Source organism: Bufo bufo, chromosome 11, assembly GCF_905171765.1.
Source record: "Bufo bufo chromosome 11, aBufBuf1.1, whole genome shotgun sequence".
Classification (NCBI taxonomy): domain Eukaryota; kingdom Metazoa; phylum Chordata; class Amphibia; order Anura; family Bufonidae; genus Bufo; species Bufo bufo.
Genome location: NC_053399.1, coordinates 88,920,975 through 88,937,695, shown reverse-complemented (window position 1 = coordinate 88,937,695; position 16,721 = coordinate 88,920,975). Strand labels below are relative to the sequence as shown.

General features: G+C 47.4%; 1 protein-coding gene across 2 annotated transcripts in view; it reads left to right on the top strand.

Moving 5' to 3' along the window:
• Nucleotides 1-16,721, top strand: part of RPRD2 (regulation of nuclear pre-mRNA domain containing 2) — a 47,624-nt gene that overhangs the window by 7,708 nt on the left and 23,195 nt on the right. For both annotated transcript variants that reach the window (XM_040411820.1, XM_040411819.1), the window contains exon 2: nt 13,476-13,605. In XM_040411820.1, coding sequence (XP_040267754.1) covers nt 13,476-13,605 — 130 coding nt within the window. The remainder of the gene's footprint in view (nt 1-13,475; nt 13,606-16,721) is intronic.

Here is a 16,721-nt window from a genome sequence, read left to right as displayed (position 1 = left end):
CAGTGGGGTGGGGGGGCTACAAGGCTGAGCTCTCTAGTTACTAATCATTATAGTGCGAAATAAGGTTCTCAGATCTGGGACCCCCACTAAATTTTACTACACAGCAAGGCCCCTTACCCCGTCAGTGAGGATCGCGTGCCTCCTTCCTCACTTCAGAGCAGCCATAAGCTCCGCCAGCTCGCTCCAACTGACCAATAACTAAGCTCCTTACTGTCAGGAGCCTGGTTATTGGTTGTTTCAGTCACAGGCCCCATCGCTCACTGCACTGATGAATGGCAGGGAAAAGTCTAAGGCGTATAGGTATGTCTTAGACTTTTTCCAGGGAGTAAAATGGCCTGAACAGGCGTCTAGGACGCTTGTACAGGCGTTATTGTGACCTCTGCTTGCACCTATGGTCTCTATAAAAAGTGGCACAAGTAGGGTTTCTACAGTTTTTCAGGGAGCAGCGTTGCACTCCAAAATTGCCTCTCAATCCTGGCATAAAATTCTGCTTCAGAGTGAGCCGAGCATTGGTTATAGAGGTGGGTAAGTGCCTGCAGCAGGTGTGTCCTCCCCGCCCAAACCTGCCCCCGTGTCTCCTCCTCAGGATCACTTCTGTCGTTCTGTGCGGTATCTCCTCTGTGACGTATGGCTTATTCTTACATTTTGTTGGAGTGAAATAGTAGAGCCTTTGAGAACGAGCAGACATGGACAAGGTGGAGGGATAGGGTCCATCTACCTATATAAAGACCCCCCGGTCCGCCAAGTCTGCCCTTGTATTATTTCCTTTATATGTATAGGACGTGTTTAATTTACTGTGGATTTCCAGCCACGTCTGCTGGAACGTTGAGCCAAAAGAATCTACAATCTGACAGATTTTCTGACCAATCATTGGTCAGATGGCCAATTACACACACCAACTATTGGTCTGATTGGACGGATATTGGTCAGATATTCTTTTGGTGTAATACCGGCCTTTATCAGAAAATGACCTATTGTTTAAATCACCTTTTTTAATTTTTAATGTATTTTTATAAATGTTTTGATATTTTTAATTTTCCATGTCAACATCAGACTTCTTGGTCCGAACAGACCACTTTACTGCAGTTATCTGCTTATCTGTCATTCTAATCCTGCCTGTAATGATATCACCTCTGTGTACAGATAAGACAGGATCCACCATTCACAATAGGGGATTGTCAGAGCTTTCCTTGTACAGTGACCTCTGCACAGAGCATGTCCAGAAGACTCCCCCCATAGAAGTCACTGACCAATGTGTCTACGGCCCACGTGGCTGCTGTAAAGCAATTTTCTTAATGCTTTATAAATCATGTTCAGGAAATAGACTAAAGATAATCTGCAATCAGAAAATAAAATCGGATTAGAAAAAAGGAAATGTATTGCCATTTGGTTTTAACTGGTAGAAAAAAACATTTGGTGACATTTCCTTACAGAAATAGATTTCCTGTTAAGAAAAATACTAAATTGGCAATAAACTGCTGTCTGAATTCTTATTGTGCAGAGAGAAGCTATCCCAGCTCCTGCCAGTAGAGGAGCCAGAGAGCTTGGGGCATGTTTACCTCTTGAGAGACGGGCGTTGAAGTCCTTGGGGGAGAGTTGTGTACAGAGACCCCTGCTGGTTGACCGGATGCATAGGTGCAGTTATCTGGTTCTTGAGGGCGAGGACCTGCAGAGAAGATGCTGATATAGAGCATTGCCTCTCCTCTGTGTGACAGACCGTCCCTAATCTGTATACAGGGGGACTTTACGGAGGCCACTTACATGGGGGGCGGGATACCTTCTCCTTGTGGAGCTCAGCCGTATATAATCAGCCGCTTCCATGTGACAGATTAGGAGGCAGTTTAGTTTGGCCCTTGGCTTTTTGTTATTATAATTGTGCTTCTGGTAATAGAATAATAAACTTATACAGAGCAGAGGGCACTCAATTATCTGTATTAGTTTACTAAACACTAAAGGGTGTGTCGTGGAGCGTGCGCCTACTCCAGATGTCTGTACTTCTAATTATTCACTACTTCTGGTAATAGCCTTCATATGGTACAAGGTTGAGCGACTGTTTTTTAGATTTACCTCTCTGGTACTAGCCATACATTTCGACTACAATCGGTAGCTGTGAGTCAGTGCCCAACCCTTTACAAGAACTTAAAGGCTATGTACACTTTCGGGGACAATTTTTGTAAATGATTCCATTTTACTCATTTTGAGCTAAAAATACTTTTTTCATTTGGTCTTTATTAAAAATATTGAGCTGTTTTGTCACAAAGGGTTAACTGTTTTTCCAGCTGTGTGACTGGTACTTTAACATAAAAGGATAACTGTCATATTTTGTTTTTTTTGCTAGTTCATTACAGCTAGGCATGTATACCTGTTAGCCTGTCAATAGATCTGTAATTACCTTATAATAACAGCTTTCAGTAATGTCCCCTGTCCCTTTCCACTCCTCCCTTAAAAGACCGTTGCTAGGGATTGTCTGTCTTCCCTTTAGTATAAACAGAAGATGAAGGGGCGGTCCTCCACACTGCATGCCTGCATTAGGCTTCAGAGTGAGGAGGCGTGTCTCTCAGTTATCCAATCTGATTGGCTGGCAGGGAGCTGCTGGCTACAGCAAGTGTGTATGGGAAGTGAGGGAAAGCAGTTTTGGCCTCGGAGAACTGGCAGAGAAGCCATCTTGAGAAGGTCCTCATATTGTAAATGTTTAAACAGCCGTAACTAAGGGAAAAAGTCAAGGAAAACAGTGGTATGTGAAGAAACTAAAGATTGCTTTATGCTTAAGTAACATATGCTAAACATAATTATTATTTTTTTTTTTTATGAAAACATGACAGTTACACTTTCATTTTGTGCCCCTCATCTAATAACCCTTATCTGTAAATTACCTAAAGGACATAAACACTTGGAGCCACATTCTTACAGATAAGACCTGAACTATAGTGAGTGTTTATAAGATCAGAGGTAAGGAGCCGTCATCTCCCTGCCTGATGAGCAGAGAGAAAATTCAAACCAGCTACTTGATAAACTCAATGCTGTGCAGGGAAAACGGCTCAATATTTTCCATAAAAACCAATTCAAAAAATGATTTTTCAGTTCAAAATGCATACAATGCAATAATAAAAATAAAATTGTCACCAAAGGTGTACATAGTCTTTAATACACAGGGAGTGTCCACCAAATCATTGCCCTTGAAAGGAATGTCATGGACCTGAAGAAAATTATCCTAATCCCTGAAGACCAGAAGCGTGACATGACTTTCCATGCATGTCACCCAATAGACCAGAAGAAGAACCTGAACAACCAGACCAGTTTGTTTTTTATTTTTTTTATTTATTCTGACACCATGCCCAGCCATATTCAATTTTTTTAGGTCTTGGACAAGCCCTTTAAAGGGGTTGTCCACTAATTTCCAGACCTCTCAGATTTGTGGGTCTTGCATTGGTGATCATACTTACCTGATCTGCTGCGCTGGGTCGCTCCCCGGCCTCTGCTGCTTTTCCTGAGTCCCTCCATGTCAACTTCCTGTTTGATGCTGCTGCATCCAATCACTGGCTGCAGCTGTGATCTGCTGCCCCTGCGTCACATGACCATTTGACATGATGCAAGGGGAGCAGCGGCTAGTGATTGGCTGCAGCGGCGTAAAGCAGGAAGTTTTCATGGGGGCACCGTGACGAGCTGTGGAGGAGGCAGGACCTGGAAATTAGTGCACAACGCCTTTAATACTCCCTGGAGCAGCTGGACCTCTCCAAGAACTTCATCCTTGTTTGTAGTTTTGGCTCCAGGGTTCTTCCTTAAAGGATAACTGTCATATTATTTTATTTTTTGCTAAAGTGTAGGGCAAGTGATAGCTAACAATTTTGCAGTAGACTTTATTTAGCCAAAACGTTTATTTTTGGTAGAAAACTGGGGCTGAAATGGCCCTTAGCAGCACTCTTCTGAATATGCTTATCTGGTTCCCCGAACCGCTGATGCTTCTCCTCCTCGTGCGCTAATGAAAACATCTGGTGTTGGGGGGGGTCCTTCTCAGTAAGGTAAGGTCTGAGCTATAATGTGTGTTTAGGAGGTCAGAGATAAGGAGCCGTCAGCTCCCTGCCTGATGGAACAGAGTAAAAATACAGAACGTGCTGCTAGAGAATCTCAAGGCTGCACAGAGACAGGGGTCATAAAGAGCAATTGAAAAGCTAAATGCAGATGTGAGGCCTTCGATGTGGTTTATTAATGTTAGATCTCTGCCGCAGTTTGTGCTGTCATCTCCTCCTGCCCTATAACCTGCTGCCTGCAGATTACACTAGATTTCCAATGTGACCGGTTCCCTTTAAATGTCTGACCAGGTGTATTGGACCGATGGAAAGGAGTACGACTGCATGATGAGACTCCACAGGCTCTGGAGACTCCCAGATCAGCCTTGGAGCTGTTGAAACGTTGCTTAACTTCTAATGCATTCTTTTGATGCTTCTTGTGAGAAGTTCTCATTAACAGACCTCGATAAGAGTTTACTTGGCTTTTAAATTGGACGCTCTGGCCCTTTAAGGGTAAGGACTTTTAGCTCCATGAGCTCATTTCCTGTAATGTCCCCGAGCTGACCAGACACAGATGTTCATGTTTCCGTGGATTTTTATGTCCTAATGCACGAAAGTGACCTTGGGATAGAAATCCCCCTAAACCATATACTAAAACCTGGGGCCGTCTTTTGGTTATCAGGACGCGTTGTCCAGGAAGTATGCAGTGTACCCCAGGACTGACCCAGTGCTGGTCCTAAGGTCCAGTAAGAAATCTTAACTAATTGGGGAATGTGGTCTTCAAATGCAAAAACATTCAGCTTGCCTGCAAAAGCCACAAGGACCACTGAGCTGTATCGCGGTGTGAGCTCCCCCTTGTGGTGACATTACATGACTAGGTGATGAGCAGCAGGGATCATTTGTATTGTTGTAGTTTTAAATTGGCATCAAAATCCTCAGAATCCATCTGTCTTGGTGACTCTGCAGGAAGGACCCGTGTACTATGGCAAACCCAGTGCAGAGGTTCAGCTGGTGTCCCTGGTGCCTCCCGCATCTGATTGGTCTGAGCCTGATGTGCCCACATCTGCAGCGCTGCTATCTTTATACTGAGGTCTTCAGGGACTACAGAGGTGCACAAATTATAGGGCTGTATGTGGCGGTTGTTTTCCTGGTGGCATCAGGTGTCTGGATTACATAGCACGTAGGCAAAATGATTGTGTGTATGGATGTAAAAATCCTAGTATATTTTATGGATTCTGATTTAGCCTGATAACGGCACGTGGTCCTGGGCTTTCACCCGGCACCATTATACAAGCAGGACCCTGTCGCCTGATCACCTGGTGTCTACGGGCCAAGATCGGCTCCACCAGTGACTGGTGACAGGACCGGGACTCCAATAAAGGTCTCGGCCGGAGGGGGAAACTGCAAAAGAAAAGTCTGAACACCAGATTTTACAATGTAGTTAAACCATACAACTAGCAATGATATGTTAAAGGGGTTCTCCCATGACTAATGTAGAAAAATGAAAATGAGACGTCGTATAGAACCTGCTAATCTCTTAGTAACAAAGCTAGAACCGGCCCTGGACCTCACATGGGTCCAGAGAGCTCCTCAGTCACTGCTCCGGTTGCTCTGCTAGGCTGGCAGCTCAGGGGCGTGTCCTTTCTACTGCAGCTGGAGGTAGGATAGAACTGAGCATGTGTGGCCTTCTCAGTGAGCAGGACAGAGAAATAAGAGTGAACAGCAGGTGGCGCCAGAGAGATTTCACTGAAGTAGCTGTACCACATTTTTAGTTATTTGCGGTTACAGAAGTGTTCAGATCCAGATGTTGGTTTGAAAACTGGAGATTATTTCGTAGGGCAATCCCTTTTTAAAGATTTCATTTTATTTACTGATGACCTATCCTCAGTATAGGTCGCGAGTATCTGATCAGTGGGGGTCCTCACACCCAGGACCCCCGCCGATCAGCTGTTTGAGAAGGCAGTGGCGTTCTCTCAGCTTTTCCTAGGCCAGTGACCACACGTTCGTCAGTCACGTGGCCTGGGAGCTGCTCGGTCCCATAGAAGTGACGCCGCTGTGCTCAGGGAGCTGAGAGAAGGCCTTCTTAGACAGGTGATCGCTCGGGGCCCACCTTTCAGATACTGATGAGGATCCTGAGGATAGGTCATGAGTATTAAAATGTTGGGAAACCCTTTTAATTCCCCTTCATACAACTTGTAATGCCATTTCCCTTCACATTGTAGATGACGCAACGGTCTGCCTGCAGGGAACCTGAAGTGGGGCTCAGTGCCTAAAGGTTACACTGCCTGATGTTTGGGAGGATTATCACTGACGAGAGCGATAATCTGCCGGTGTAAAGGAAAGGTGCCACGTTTCACTCGTTCATCGGGTAATAGGATCGTTGGTGCGGACTCCTAAATCATTGTTTGCCGGTAGCAGATGGTGTGATTTAAACAGGCTCTGCTGGCGGCAAACGATGATTCTATATGGGGATGAGCGATGGCATTAGTGAACGCTTCCCTCCTGTCAGTCACCTGCTACATCGGGCCTTAAGTTGTTATATAGGTGCCATCAAACTCAATAGAAGCTGTTAAGGGTTGTTAAGTGCAGCCCCTCTGAGATGAGCACTTTTCTCCATGACTGGGTTCCCCTGACCCTTTACCGCATGGTACAGTGGGCTCTGCATCCGGGGGCAGAGTGGATGGAGGGGCGGCCGTGCGTTGAGGGCATACTGTCAGCTTCCTAATCTACAGCATGTCCTTTCTGTTGCGGATGGCTAGTTTTGTAAAAAGTTTTAATGTGGATTAAAATTTTCATGATAAATGTTTTTGTGTATATTGTGGTGTCCAGAGTCGGGGTGTACCCCTAGCCTAAAGGAGGGGCACAGGGCCTGAATGGCAGATGACGCTCCTCTTGGGAATCCCTGCTCAAGTTCCAGGGATTGGCCGGGTGTTACATGGAAAACTAATAAGAAATTTATGGTTCCCGTATCCTTGAGCGCCCTGGTGCGATGGACGTCACATGGTTGTTGTCTCCTCCGAAAAGTGTGTGAGGTGTCCCATGGTATTATTTTCTGGGTGAATTCTTGGCTGTCTCATTAGGATGCCCCTCAGTGGGTCAGTTCTGCTCGCTCTGTATAAACTGAGGGAGTGTGAAGAGAGAGTGTACATTTTGGCACAGACTCCTATGTTCCTATTGATGTTAAAGGGGTTACGCCATGATAAAGTAAAAAATAAAATAAGATTATATATCGTATAATGGGTGAAAGTTAGAACCTGTCCTGGACCTCGCATGGATCCAGAGATCGCCCTGTTCATTTCTACAGTTGCTGTGCTTAGATTTATATCAAGCTGGGGGCGAGGCCTTTATGCTGCAGGACAAAACTGAGCCTGACTGAGAAATTGGAAAAAGGGCAAACGGCAGGTGGAGCTGTACAGAGAGGATTTATTAAATAACTCAGGGGCTATAGATGTAGAATTACTAAAGTGTTGAGGTCCAGGTGCTGGTTTAAAAATGTAGAATATTTTCTGTGGGAGAACCCCTTTAATAGCCATACAGCTAGGGCAGCAGGGCTCTTGGCTTCCGGGAGAGCAGTTGCGATGTGCTGTAGATTTCCCACAGTGGAATTGCATACGGAAAATCCACAGCGCGTACAGAAAAATCTTTGACACGTGTGGCGGAGAGAGGCTACCACAGCATTGCCACGTAACCTGCAGAATGCCAATCTGTGCTGCAGATTTCACTGTGCTGCCAAAGTATGCCCCGTGTGTTTTTGCCCTTGGGTTTGCCCCGCAGATTCTTTAGCTGCAGCCGACTTGTACACATGTACAGGCTCCATTCAATGGGGTTAATCTAAGTAAGCTCTGGCAGTTGGTAGTAATAGTTCCGCCATTCAGTGTACTTTGATAGTTTGTTCTCATTTCAGACAACAGAAGGCGGATTGCACTTAGTGAACTAAACCTTAGAAAACATGAAGGTCCCGAGGTGCTGCTCAGAGAAACCTGCACCTCCGGCTTTCATCGGCCCTGCTTGGATTTTCGAGTGGCCTCTTGGTGACGCCAGCGAGCGCTTGGTAGCACGTGAATTTAACCCCATAATATAATGCCGTACATGTACCGAGTTATGCGCCTGCATTTGTATGGATCAGGCTGCTGCAGTGAGCCCGTTCAATACGCGGTGGGTGCCGGCTGTATAATACAGCAGGCACGCAGCCACAATGACTAGGAAAGGCAGAATGATGCGGCTCCCTCTGCCTTCCGATGGGAGCCCCTGCAGTAAAATCGCCGATCCCTGATCGGTTACCATGGCAGCATGGACGCTGCGGAAGCCTTCCAGGCCTGCCATGGTAAGCTGCCTGCTGCTCTGTGCACGAGGCACAGCTCAGCAGGGAGAGTGTCAAATCCTATTCACCCTTATAGATCTCTATTAGGGTGAATAGGAGAGGGGATTGAAAGAATAAAATAATTTTTATTTATTTTTTCAAATTTAACGCCAAAATATTTAAAGTTTAAATGCCCCCCCCTCCCAATTTTACATATAAAAATATATAAGCAATGGGTATAGCCACGTCTGAAAATCTTAACTATTAAGATAATGCAGTAACGGAAATATAAAATGAAAAACATGTGATTCGCCTTTTTTGTCATCTTGTCCACTCCAAAAATTTTTATGACTGATCACAAAGTCGTTCATACCACAAAGTGGTACCAACAAAAACTAGTGTCACGCAAAAAACAAGCCCTCATACAGCTCTGTAGACTTAAATATCTAAAAAAAAAAATGGCTTTGCAAAGAAAATTTTGATTTCCCCCCCCCCCAAAGGTTTTTATCTTTTTAAAAGTAAACCAAATAAAAAATGATACAAGTTTTGGTATCGCCGTAATCGTATTGAGCTGCAGAATAAGGACATCGTGTCGTTTATAGCGCACAGGGAGTGCCTTGATGTCAAACTCCAAAAACCTTGTTTATTTGCCCACAGGGAACATGCGACGTTTCGGCTCTATACAGGAGCCTTCCTCAAGCAGTGTGTACAGACAAAATGCTGAGCATATAGAGCAGCGTTGTGCCAAATCATAGCAATTTACATGCCAGGTGAACTCGCTTCATTACAATATATAATACATTACAAATATGTAGGTGAAATATAACCCAATCAAATAGTGCTGTATAATCGTGATACACAATTTATAACACAAAATACATATAATTGATATCAATAACAGTGCCAGCTGTAATCAATTTTACAAAGTGTCAAGTGCTTACTAGGTAGGTAATGCGGACGGAGGATGAAAGAGGAAAACCAGCCGCCATCCATGTTGACACGTGCGGTCCGGCGTGCCTGAATCGCCACTGCGCATGTCTGAGTGACGTGTACTTCCTGCTTCTAAGTTTCGTTATCGTCGTCATATTGCGCATGCGCTTTTCAGTCATGAAATCGAACCGGCCATCTTGGATAAGGGTAAAATCCACTCATTGACCAGCGCGAGCGCACAAGACATCAGTTCAGTCCGGTGCATTGCAGGATCAGGGTGGTAATGGCACATAAACGTGCCCTATGTTTAGCAGGGTGGCTAAGTGGGATCGGGAGAAAGCTACCACAACACTATGGAGGTGGAGCCTCCAACCGTGACCACAGAACAACTGCGCATCCGCACGTAAGTGCAGGGTCGCATTGCATCAGTGATCAAAACCCACCTGTCACCACCCTTTTAAGAGGGTTCTCCTCAACACCACCCAGTATATTCCAATGGTTTTCCTCTTTCATCCTCCGTCCGCATTACCTACTGTTATTGATATAAATTATGTTTTTGTATGTATTTTGCTACACTATATAACTATGAATGTACTTTGTGTTATAAATTGTGTATCACGATTATACAGCACTATTTGATTGGGTTATATTTCACCTACATATTTGTAATGTATTATATATTGTAATGACGAGAGTTCACCTGGCATGTAAATTGCTATGATTTGGCACAACGCTGCTCTATATGCTCAGCATTTTGTCTGTACACACTGCTTGAGGAAGGCAGGCATTCACTAGCAAGGTGACAAACTTGGTTAAATCTTAGAAAAACCTTTCCATTCTACCCTTTTGGATCAGACCCTCTTCTGTGTGCGGACTAGCATCGTCTTGCTGCAACCTGTTGACTACAACTCCCAGTATGCCTCGTTCACTTCTGTGGGAGTTTTGAGAACAGCTATTGCAGTGAACATGCCGGGAGTTGTAGTAAGACTGGGAAGAGAGGTCTGGGCTCTGCTGACCAATACGCTTATCCTAATGTGCGCCAAAAACGGTCGCACATCAGGGACCCAACGGCCATTGTGATCGATGCTGAAATGTCACCATTCACATGACCATATATCCGTTCACAAACTACAGATACAGTTCATGTGCGTCCTGCACTTTTCATGGGCCCCATTGTAATAGGACACGCTCTCTTATTTGCGGGGCCGCGGGACGGACGTATGGATGCGGATACCGCTCAGTGTACTGGTGTACATGTAATGCACAGATCTTCCACCAGAAAATCCATCCCTGAAATACTCCGGTCGGTAGCTCTAGCTCAAAAGTCATTTTATTTTATTTTATTTTATTTCATTATGTATAGTTGGAGGGGTATTGTATATGCATTTTTTGTGGAGGTAGGGGGTTGTATATGCATACATGTGGGGGTGGGAGGAATTGTAGATGCTATTTTTGTGTGTGGTGGTTTAGGATTATGTATACTATTTTTTTTTGTGGCGGTAGATTATTGTAGATGGTATTTTTTATCTTGTGGGGGATGGTTTATGCATTTTTATTATTTTTTGTGTTTAGGAGCATTGTGCTGGGCGGTTGTATATGGCACTTTTATTTCCAAACTATTTGCGACATCGCGCGGTTTTGGGCCCAGATTTAATACGTCTGCCACTTTTTGCAAGTTGCAGTACTATAAGGCCTCATACACACAGCCATATTTTTGACCACCATCCGATCCGCGTTTTTTACAGGTGCATGCTGACCCATTATTGTCTTTGGGTCTGCAAAAAAAAAAAAGCGTACATCACACGGGTGTGATCCATGCACAGTGAGTGTAGCAGCAGTTTGCGGAGCCGTACGGTCACGTGCCGGTAGGCGATGCTCTGCTTGTTACCTGGGAATGATCCGTCTCTCTGCATTGTTTCCTATCTTGTGGCACAAGCCATCCAAAGAATGTATCGTGTATTGACTTGCACTTTTATTTAATGTGAGAATTGTTTTAATCTTTAAGAACTGTTCATTTTCTTACGTTTAAAACCTTTGCTTTGGGCATTGTGGAAGACACCGACCCTTTCCTGTATTTCCTGCATTTACAGTATAACAGGATGCATATGCTTTATGGCAGCTGCATAGGGGGTCAAAGAGAAGCTGTCCCCTCTCTCCTGTATGCTCTGTCAGCAAAGAGAAGCTGTCCCCTCTCTCCTGTATGCTCTGTCAGCAAAGAGGAGCTGTCCCCTCTCTCCTGTATGCTCTGTCAGCAAAGAGGAGCTGTCCCCTCTCCCCTGTATGCTCTGTCAGCAAAGAGAAGCTGTCCCCTCTCCCCTGTATGCTCTGTCGGCAAAGAGAAGCTGTCCCCTCTCTCCTGTATGCTCTGTCAGCAAAGAGGAGCTGTCCCCTCTCTCCTGTATGCTCTGTCAGCAAAGAGGAGCTGTCCCCTCTCTCCTGTATGCTCTGTCAGCAAAGAGGAGCTGTCCCCTCTCTCCTGTATGCTCTGTCAGCAAAGAGGAGCTGTCCCCTCTCTCCTGTATGCTCTGTCAGCAAAGAGGAGCTGTCCCCTCTCTCCTGTATGCTCTGTCAGCAAAGAGGAGCTGTCCCCTCTCTCCTGTATGCTCTGTCAGCAAAGAGGAGCTGTCCCCTCTCCCCTGTATGCTCTGTCAGCAAAGAGGAGCTGTCCCCTCTCTCCTGTATGCGCTGTCAGCAAAGAGGAGCTGTCCCCTCTCCCCTGTATGCTCTGTCAGCAAAGAGGAGCTGTCCCCTCTCTCCTGTATGCTCTGTCAGCAAAGAGGAGCTGTCCCCTCTCCCCTGTATGCTCTGTCAGCAAAGAGGAGCTGTCCCCTCTCTCCTGTATGCTCTGTCAGCAAAGAGGAGCTGTCCCCTCTCCCCTGTATGCTCTGTCAGCAAAGAGGAGCTGTCCCCTCTCTCCTGTATGCTCTGTCAGCAAAGAGGAGCTGTCCCCTCTCTCCTGTATGCTCTGTCAGCAAAGAGGAGCTGTCCCCTCTCTCCTGTATGCTCTGTCAGCAAAGAGGAGCTGTCCCCTCTCTCCTGTATGCTCTGTCAGCAAAGAGGAGCTGTCCCCTCTCTCCTGTATGCTCTGTCAGCAAAGAGGAGCTGTCCCCTCTCTCCTGTATGCTCTGTCAGCAAAGAGGAGCTGTCCCCTCTCTCCTGTATGCTCTGTCAGCAAAGAGGAGCTGTCCCCTCTCTCCTGTATGCTCTGTCAGCAAAGAGGAGCTGTCCCCTCTCTCCTGTATGCTCTGTCAGCAAAGAGGAGCTGTCCCCTCTCTCCTGTATGCTCTGTCAGCAAAGAGAAGCTGTCCCCTCTCCCCTGTATGCTCTGTCAGCAAAGAGGAGCTGTCCCCTCTCCCCTGTATGCTCTGTCAGCAAAGAGGAGCTGTCCCCTCTCCCCTGTATGCTCTGTCAGCAAAGAGGAGCTGTCCCCTCTCCCCTGTATGCTCTGTCAGCAAAGAGGAGCTGTCCCCTCTCTCCTGTATGCTCTGTCAGCAAAGAGAAGCTGTCCCCTCTCTCCTGTATGCTCTGTCAGCAAAGAGGAGCTGTCCCCTCTCCCCTGTATGCTCTGTCAGCAAAGAGGAGCTGTCCTCTCTCTCCTGTATGCTCTGTCAGCAAAGAGAAGCTGTCCCCTCTCTCCTGTATGCTCTGTCGGCAAAGAGGAGCTGTCCCCTCTCCCCTGTATGCTCTGTCAGCAAAGAGGAGCTGTCCCCTCTCTCCTGTATGCTCTGTCAGCAAAGAGAAGCTGTCCCCTCTCCCCTGTATGCTCTGTCAGCAAAGAGGAGCTGTCCCCTCTCCCCTGTATGCTCTGTCAGCAAAGAGGAGCTGTCCTCTCTCTCCTGTATGCTCTGTCAGCAAAGAGAAGCTGTCCCCTCTCTCCTGTATGCTCTGTCGGCAAAGAGAAGCTGTCCCCTCTCTCCTGTATGCTCTGTCAGCAAATACTTGTATTCCTCATAAACTTTTTTTTTTTTGCGTTCCTTCATTATTCATCCTAGAAATATATGAATAAAATGGTTACTTGACATGTATGTGCAGTCATTGAAATCTTGCCCTGTTCGTCCCCTGCTCTAGCCAATCGAGGCCTAGGGGGAGGCGTTAAGATGGGACTTACCTGGCTTGGGACTGATCATTGGGATGTAGGAAAATGTCCTGACAACTCACCATGTGTGAATAAGGCCCAAACGTAACTATGACTATATGTGAGCTGTATAGCCTAACTATTTCCTCCTCTTCTCCCACAGCTGGCTTCTCACACAGACTGAACCTCTTCTACTTGTCCAACGATATCATCCAGAATTGTAAGAGGAAGAACGCACTCATCTACCGCGACACCTTTGCCGATGTCCTCCCTGAAGCTGCCTCTCTGATGAAGTACGTACAGATTTGACTGTATAAATGAATCCTGTAGCTTCAGTCAGAATTCCTTACATAATCTCTGCGTATGACTGCAGAAAATGTTCTAAAAAAAAAAAGTCCCAAAATTGCAGCTGGTCTGTGGGGTGTGGGGGTCTGACTACTAGCCCCGTGGACCGGTGTTCCTATGTTGCGCTGTATGAATGCAGTGGCAGTCAAGCCTGTGTGCTACCACTCAATACATCTCTCTGGCACTGCCAAAGATGACGGAAGACGGCGTTCTGTGTGAGGTTATTGAGAGCAAAGCAAAAAACATATGACGGGGACCTAATGCTGGTCTCCGCCTAAAATGGTTTAGAATTAAAAAAACGTATTTCTCGCTCGTATCATTGGGGGACCCAGGACCGTGGGTATAGCTGTTTGCTGCCACTAGGAGGCGACCCTAGGCTGAAAAGTGATAACTCCTTCCCTGCCGGTTATACCCCCTCCAGCCTTGAGAGAGCATATCAGTTTTTTAGCTGAGTGTCGTAGGAGGCAGACCCCCCTGCTTTTGCAGGGCGGCTTCCCTTTCTTATATTTTGTTTTTTGTGTTATCTATTCCCTTTTAGGTAGGGGAAACAGAGGCGCCTAGCCCCTCTGTCTACCCCGGGAGCTAGACCGGTGTCGTATTCCCTCACCGCTCGCCCTCCCCAAGAAGCAAAAGTGGACCAGGGCAGCCCAGCTCCCCTGCTTCCCGCCAGCCAAAGGGTCTCCTGAATCCGGCGAGACCCTCCGCCATTCCAGTCTCCTGCCACTTCGGGTGCCAGCTGCTGAAGAGGTGACCCTGCTGGTACTCTGAGAAGGGGTAGAGAGAAGAGGATGAAGATGGGGTGAGTAGTCCGGATTGGGTAAGTATTCTCAGCTCCCCTCCCCCCTTGGTCACCTCGTCCTAAAATGGAGGACATTTTCTTCAGAGTGGGCCATGCCCTGGGGAGGGCCCCACGTTACCTCAGCCCCCGATGTACGTTTTGGGTCTCTGTCCATATCTGGGGGCCTGGGTTCCCCTATCTAGCTCTTTAGGTCCTGCGGCTTGCGCCTATTCTTCCGGCCTGCGGGGTGGGCTCTCGCGACTCTTTATCCGGCCGGTATGCAACCAGGGCGCCTGAGAGCGCCGCTCCAGACCCTCCGCTCCCCGGCCTACCTGTACTCGACCCATGCTTTTTCTTGCGGCCCACGGGGTGGGCACCCGCGACCAGCGGACACATCCTGCGCATCTATCAAAGTCCCTCTGTTTTCGACAATACTTCCCGGTTGGCCGTGCACCGAACTTTGTCCCGGCTTTGCGGCCTACAGGGCCGCAACTTTCATTCCAGTTATGGAGGGGGCGCATTTGTCCCCCAGGTGCCCGCTGAGCTCCACCCCCTGTCCTCTAAGCTGGGTTAACCCTTCATGGTAAGCCACATCTTTGCAGCTGGCACTGGATTATCCGGTGTTTCCTCTCTGCAGGCCAAATACCTTAGTTTTAAGGAATTTAACCCCTTTCCTGCCTTTTGTCCATTTGACGGGGGCATCACAGGTAGTCCTGCCCCCCTCAGCCCACATCACCGCAGGACCACCTTGATGGTGTGATACTAGACTGGGCCCGTGTCCTATCCTGGACAGTGTAGGATCGCTCAGTTTTCCAATCCACCCTCCAGGGTCGTTTGGTTGATAATTCTCCACCTATGCAATCCAATGGAGGACCTCTGGAAGTTCCCAATCCGCCCTCCCGGGCCGTTTGGTTGATAATACTCCACCTGCGCAAATCCAGGGGAGCACAGCTGAAGGATTCTCAATCCACCCTCCGGGGTCGTTTGGTTGATAATTCCCCACCTGCGCAATCCAACGGAGGACCTCTGGAAGTTCATAATCCACCCTCCTGGGTCGTTGGTTGATTAAACACTGCCTGCACATTCCGGTCCTGTAGAAGTTCCTATTCTACCCCCTGGGTGGTTTGATTGTTATATCACCACCGACACAGCCTGCAACTGCCATGGCTAGATGCTGAGAGGTAGAACTGTGCACGAGCGGGCCAGAGTAGGACATATTTCCTCCTCGGTCACCTCCACACGTCCACCCTTCCTCCCTAGGTTTACGTTCAGAACCTTCCCTTCCTGCAGGGGTTGGTTCTGAGGGAGGGGTGTGCAGTACTCCCTTCCATAGGTGAGGTACTTGCACTACCTCAGGATACAGTAATTCCTGTATGTTTCTCCCCTTCATAGGTGGATTGCACTACCACTGAATGCTATTCCACAGTCGTGGCATTACCCCCTTCTACAAGTGATCCGTTAACGGGGGAATCAATAAGCATCTTTGCATGCTATAATTCAACTACGCTACGACACTAGATACCTTGGCTTTGGATACTCGGGCTTTGCAATGGCGTAATTGCCATAGCTGATCAGCATCTACCTTGGGTGTGCTCTACTGGGTAGCTTAGTCCCTGCGGCACTCGTCTACTACTAGAGTGCTACCTTTTTTCAGCCATGATTACTGTCTACATCACCTCATGCCGATGGTGGTTATTCCGGGGGTGGAGTACGGTTCCCCCACGCCGGGCAGAGCAGGTGTCTTGTCACGCCTTGCCACCGCTGGTAGGGGTTTAGTTCCTGGAACGGAACACCCTCCTCAAGCTGGATGGCTGACCACCTTCCCCTTCTGTCTAGCTGACCAGTAGCCATGGGTTGTATGGCTATGAAATCCCAGCTCTATTTTTTTTCACGTGACCAGGGTTCCCCGGGTACGTTGAGGACGTTGGACGTAGAGATCAAACTCCACCAGGCAAGAGTATTCCTCTTATCTTGGCCCTCTGCCCTTCCAGGCAGTGTTTCCACATTGTCCATATATGGTCACTTACGGGGCTTCCCATCACCGGTGATGCTCACATCGGCTTTGCTTCTACCTTTCTCCGAGGTATTGGTTCTTTGCCCTGCGGTTGGGCATGCTTGGCTCAGGAATTTTTTTTCTCAGTGGTTTCTCAAGCTGCTTCTCTCGCTAGAAGTCTCACCACAAGCCTCTACGGCTCTAGGGGCATTAGTCTACCAATTTACCCTTCCTAAGGGGCGTTCCCTTAACCAGAGGAGGATCCTGCGGACCTGGATTTTGGTTTTGCTTCC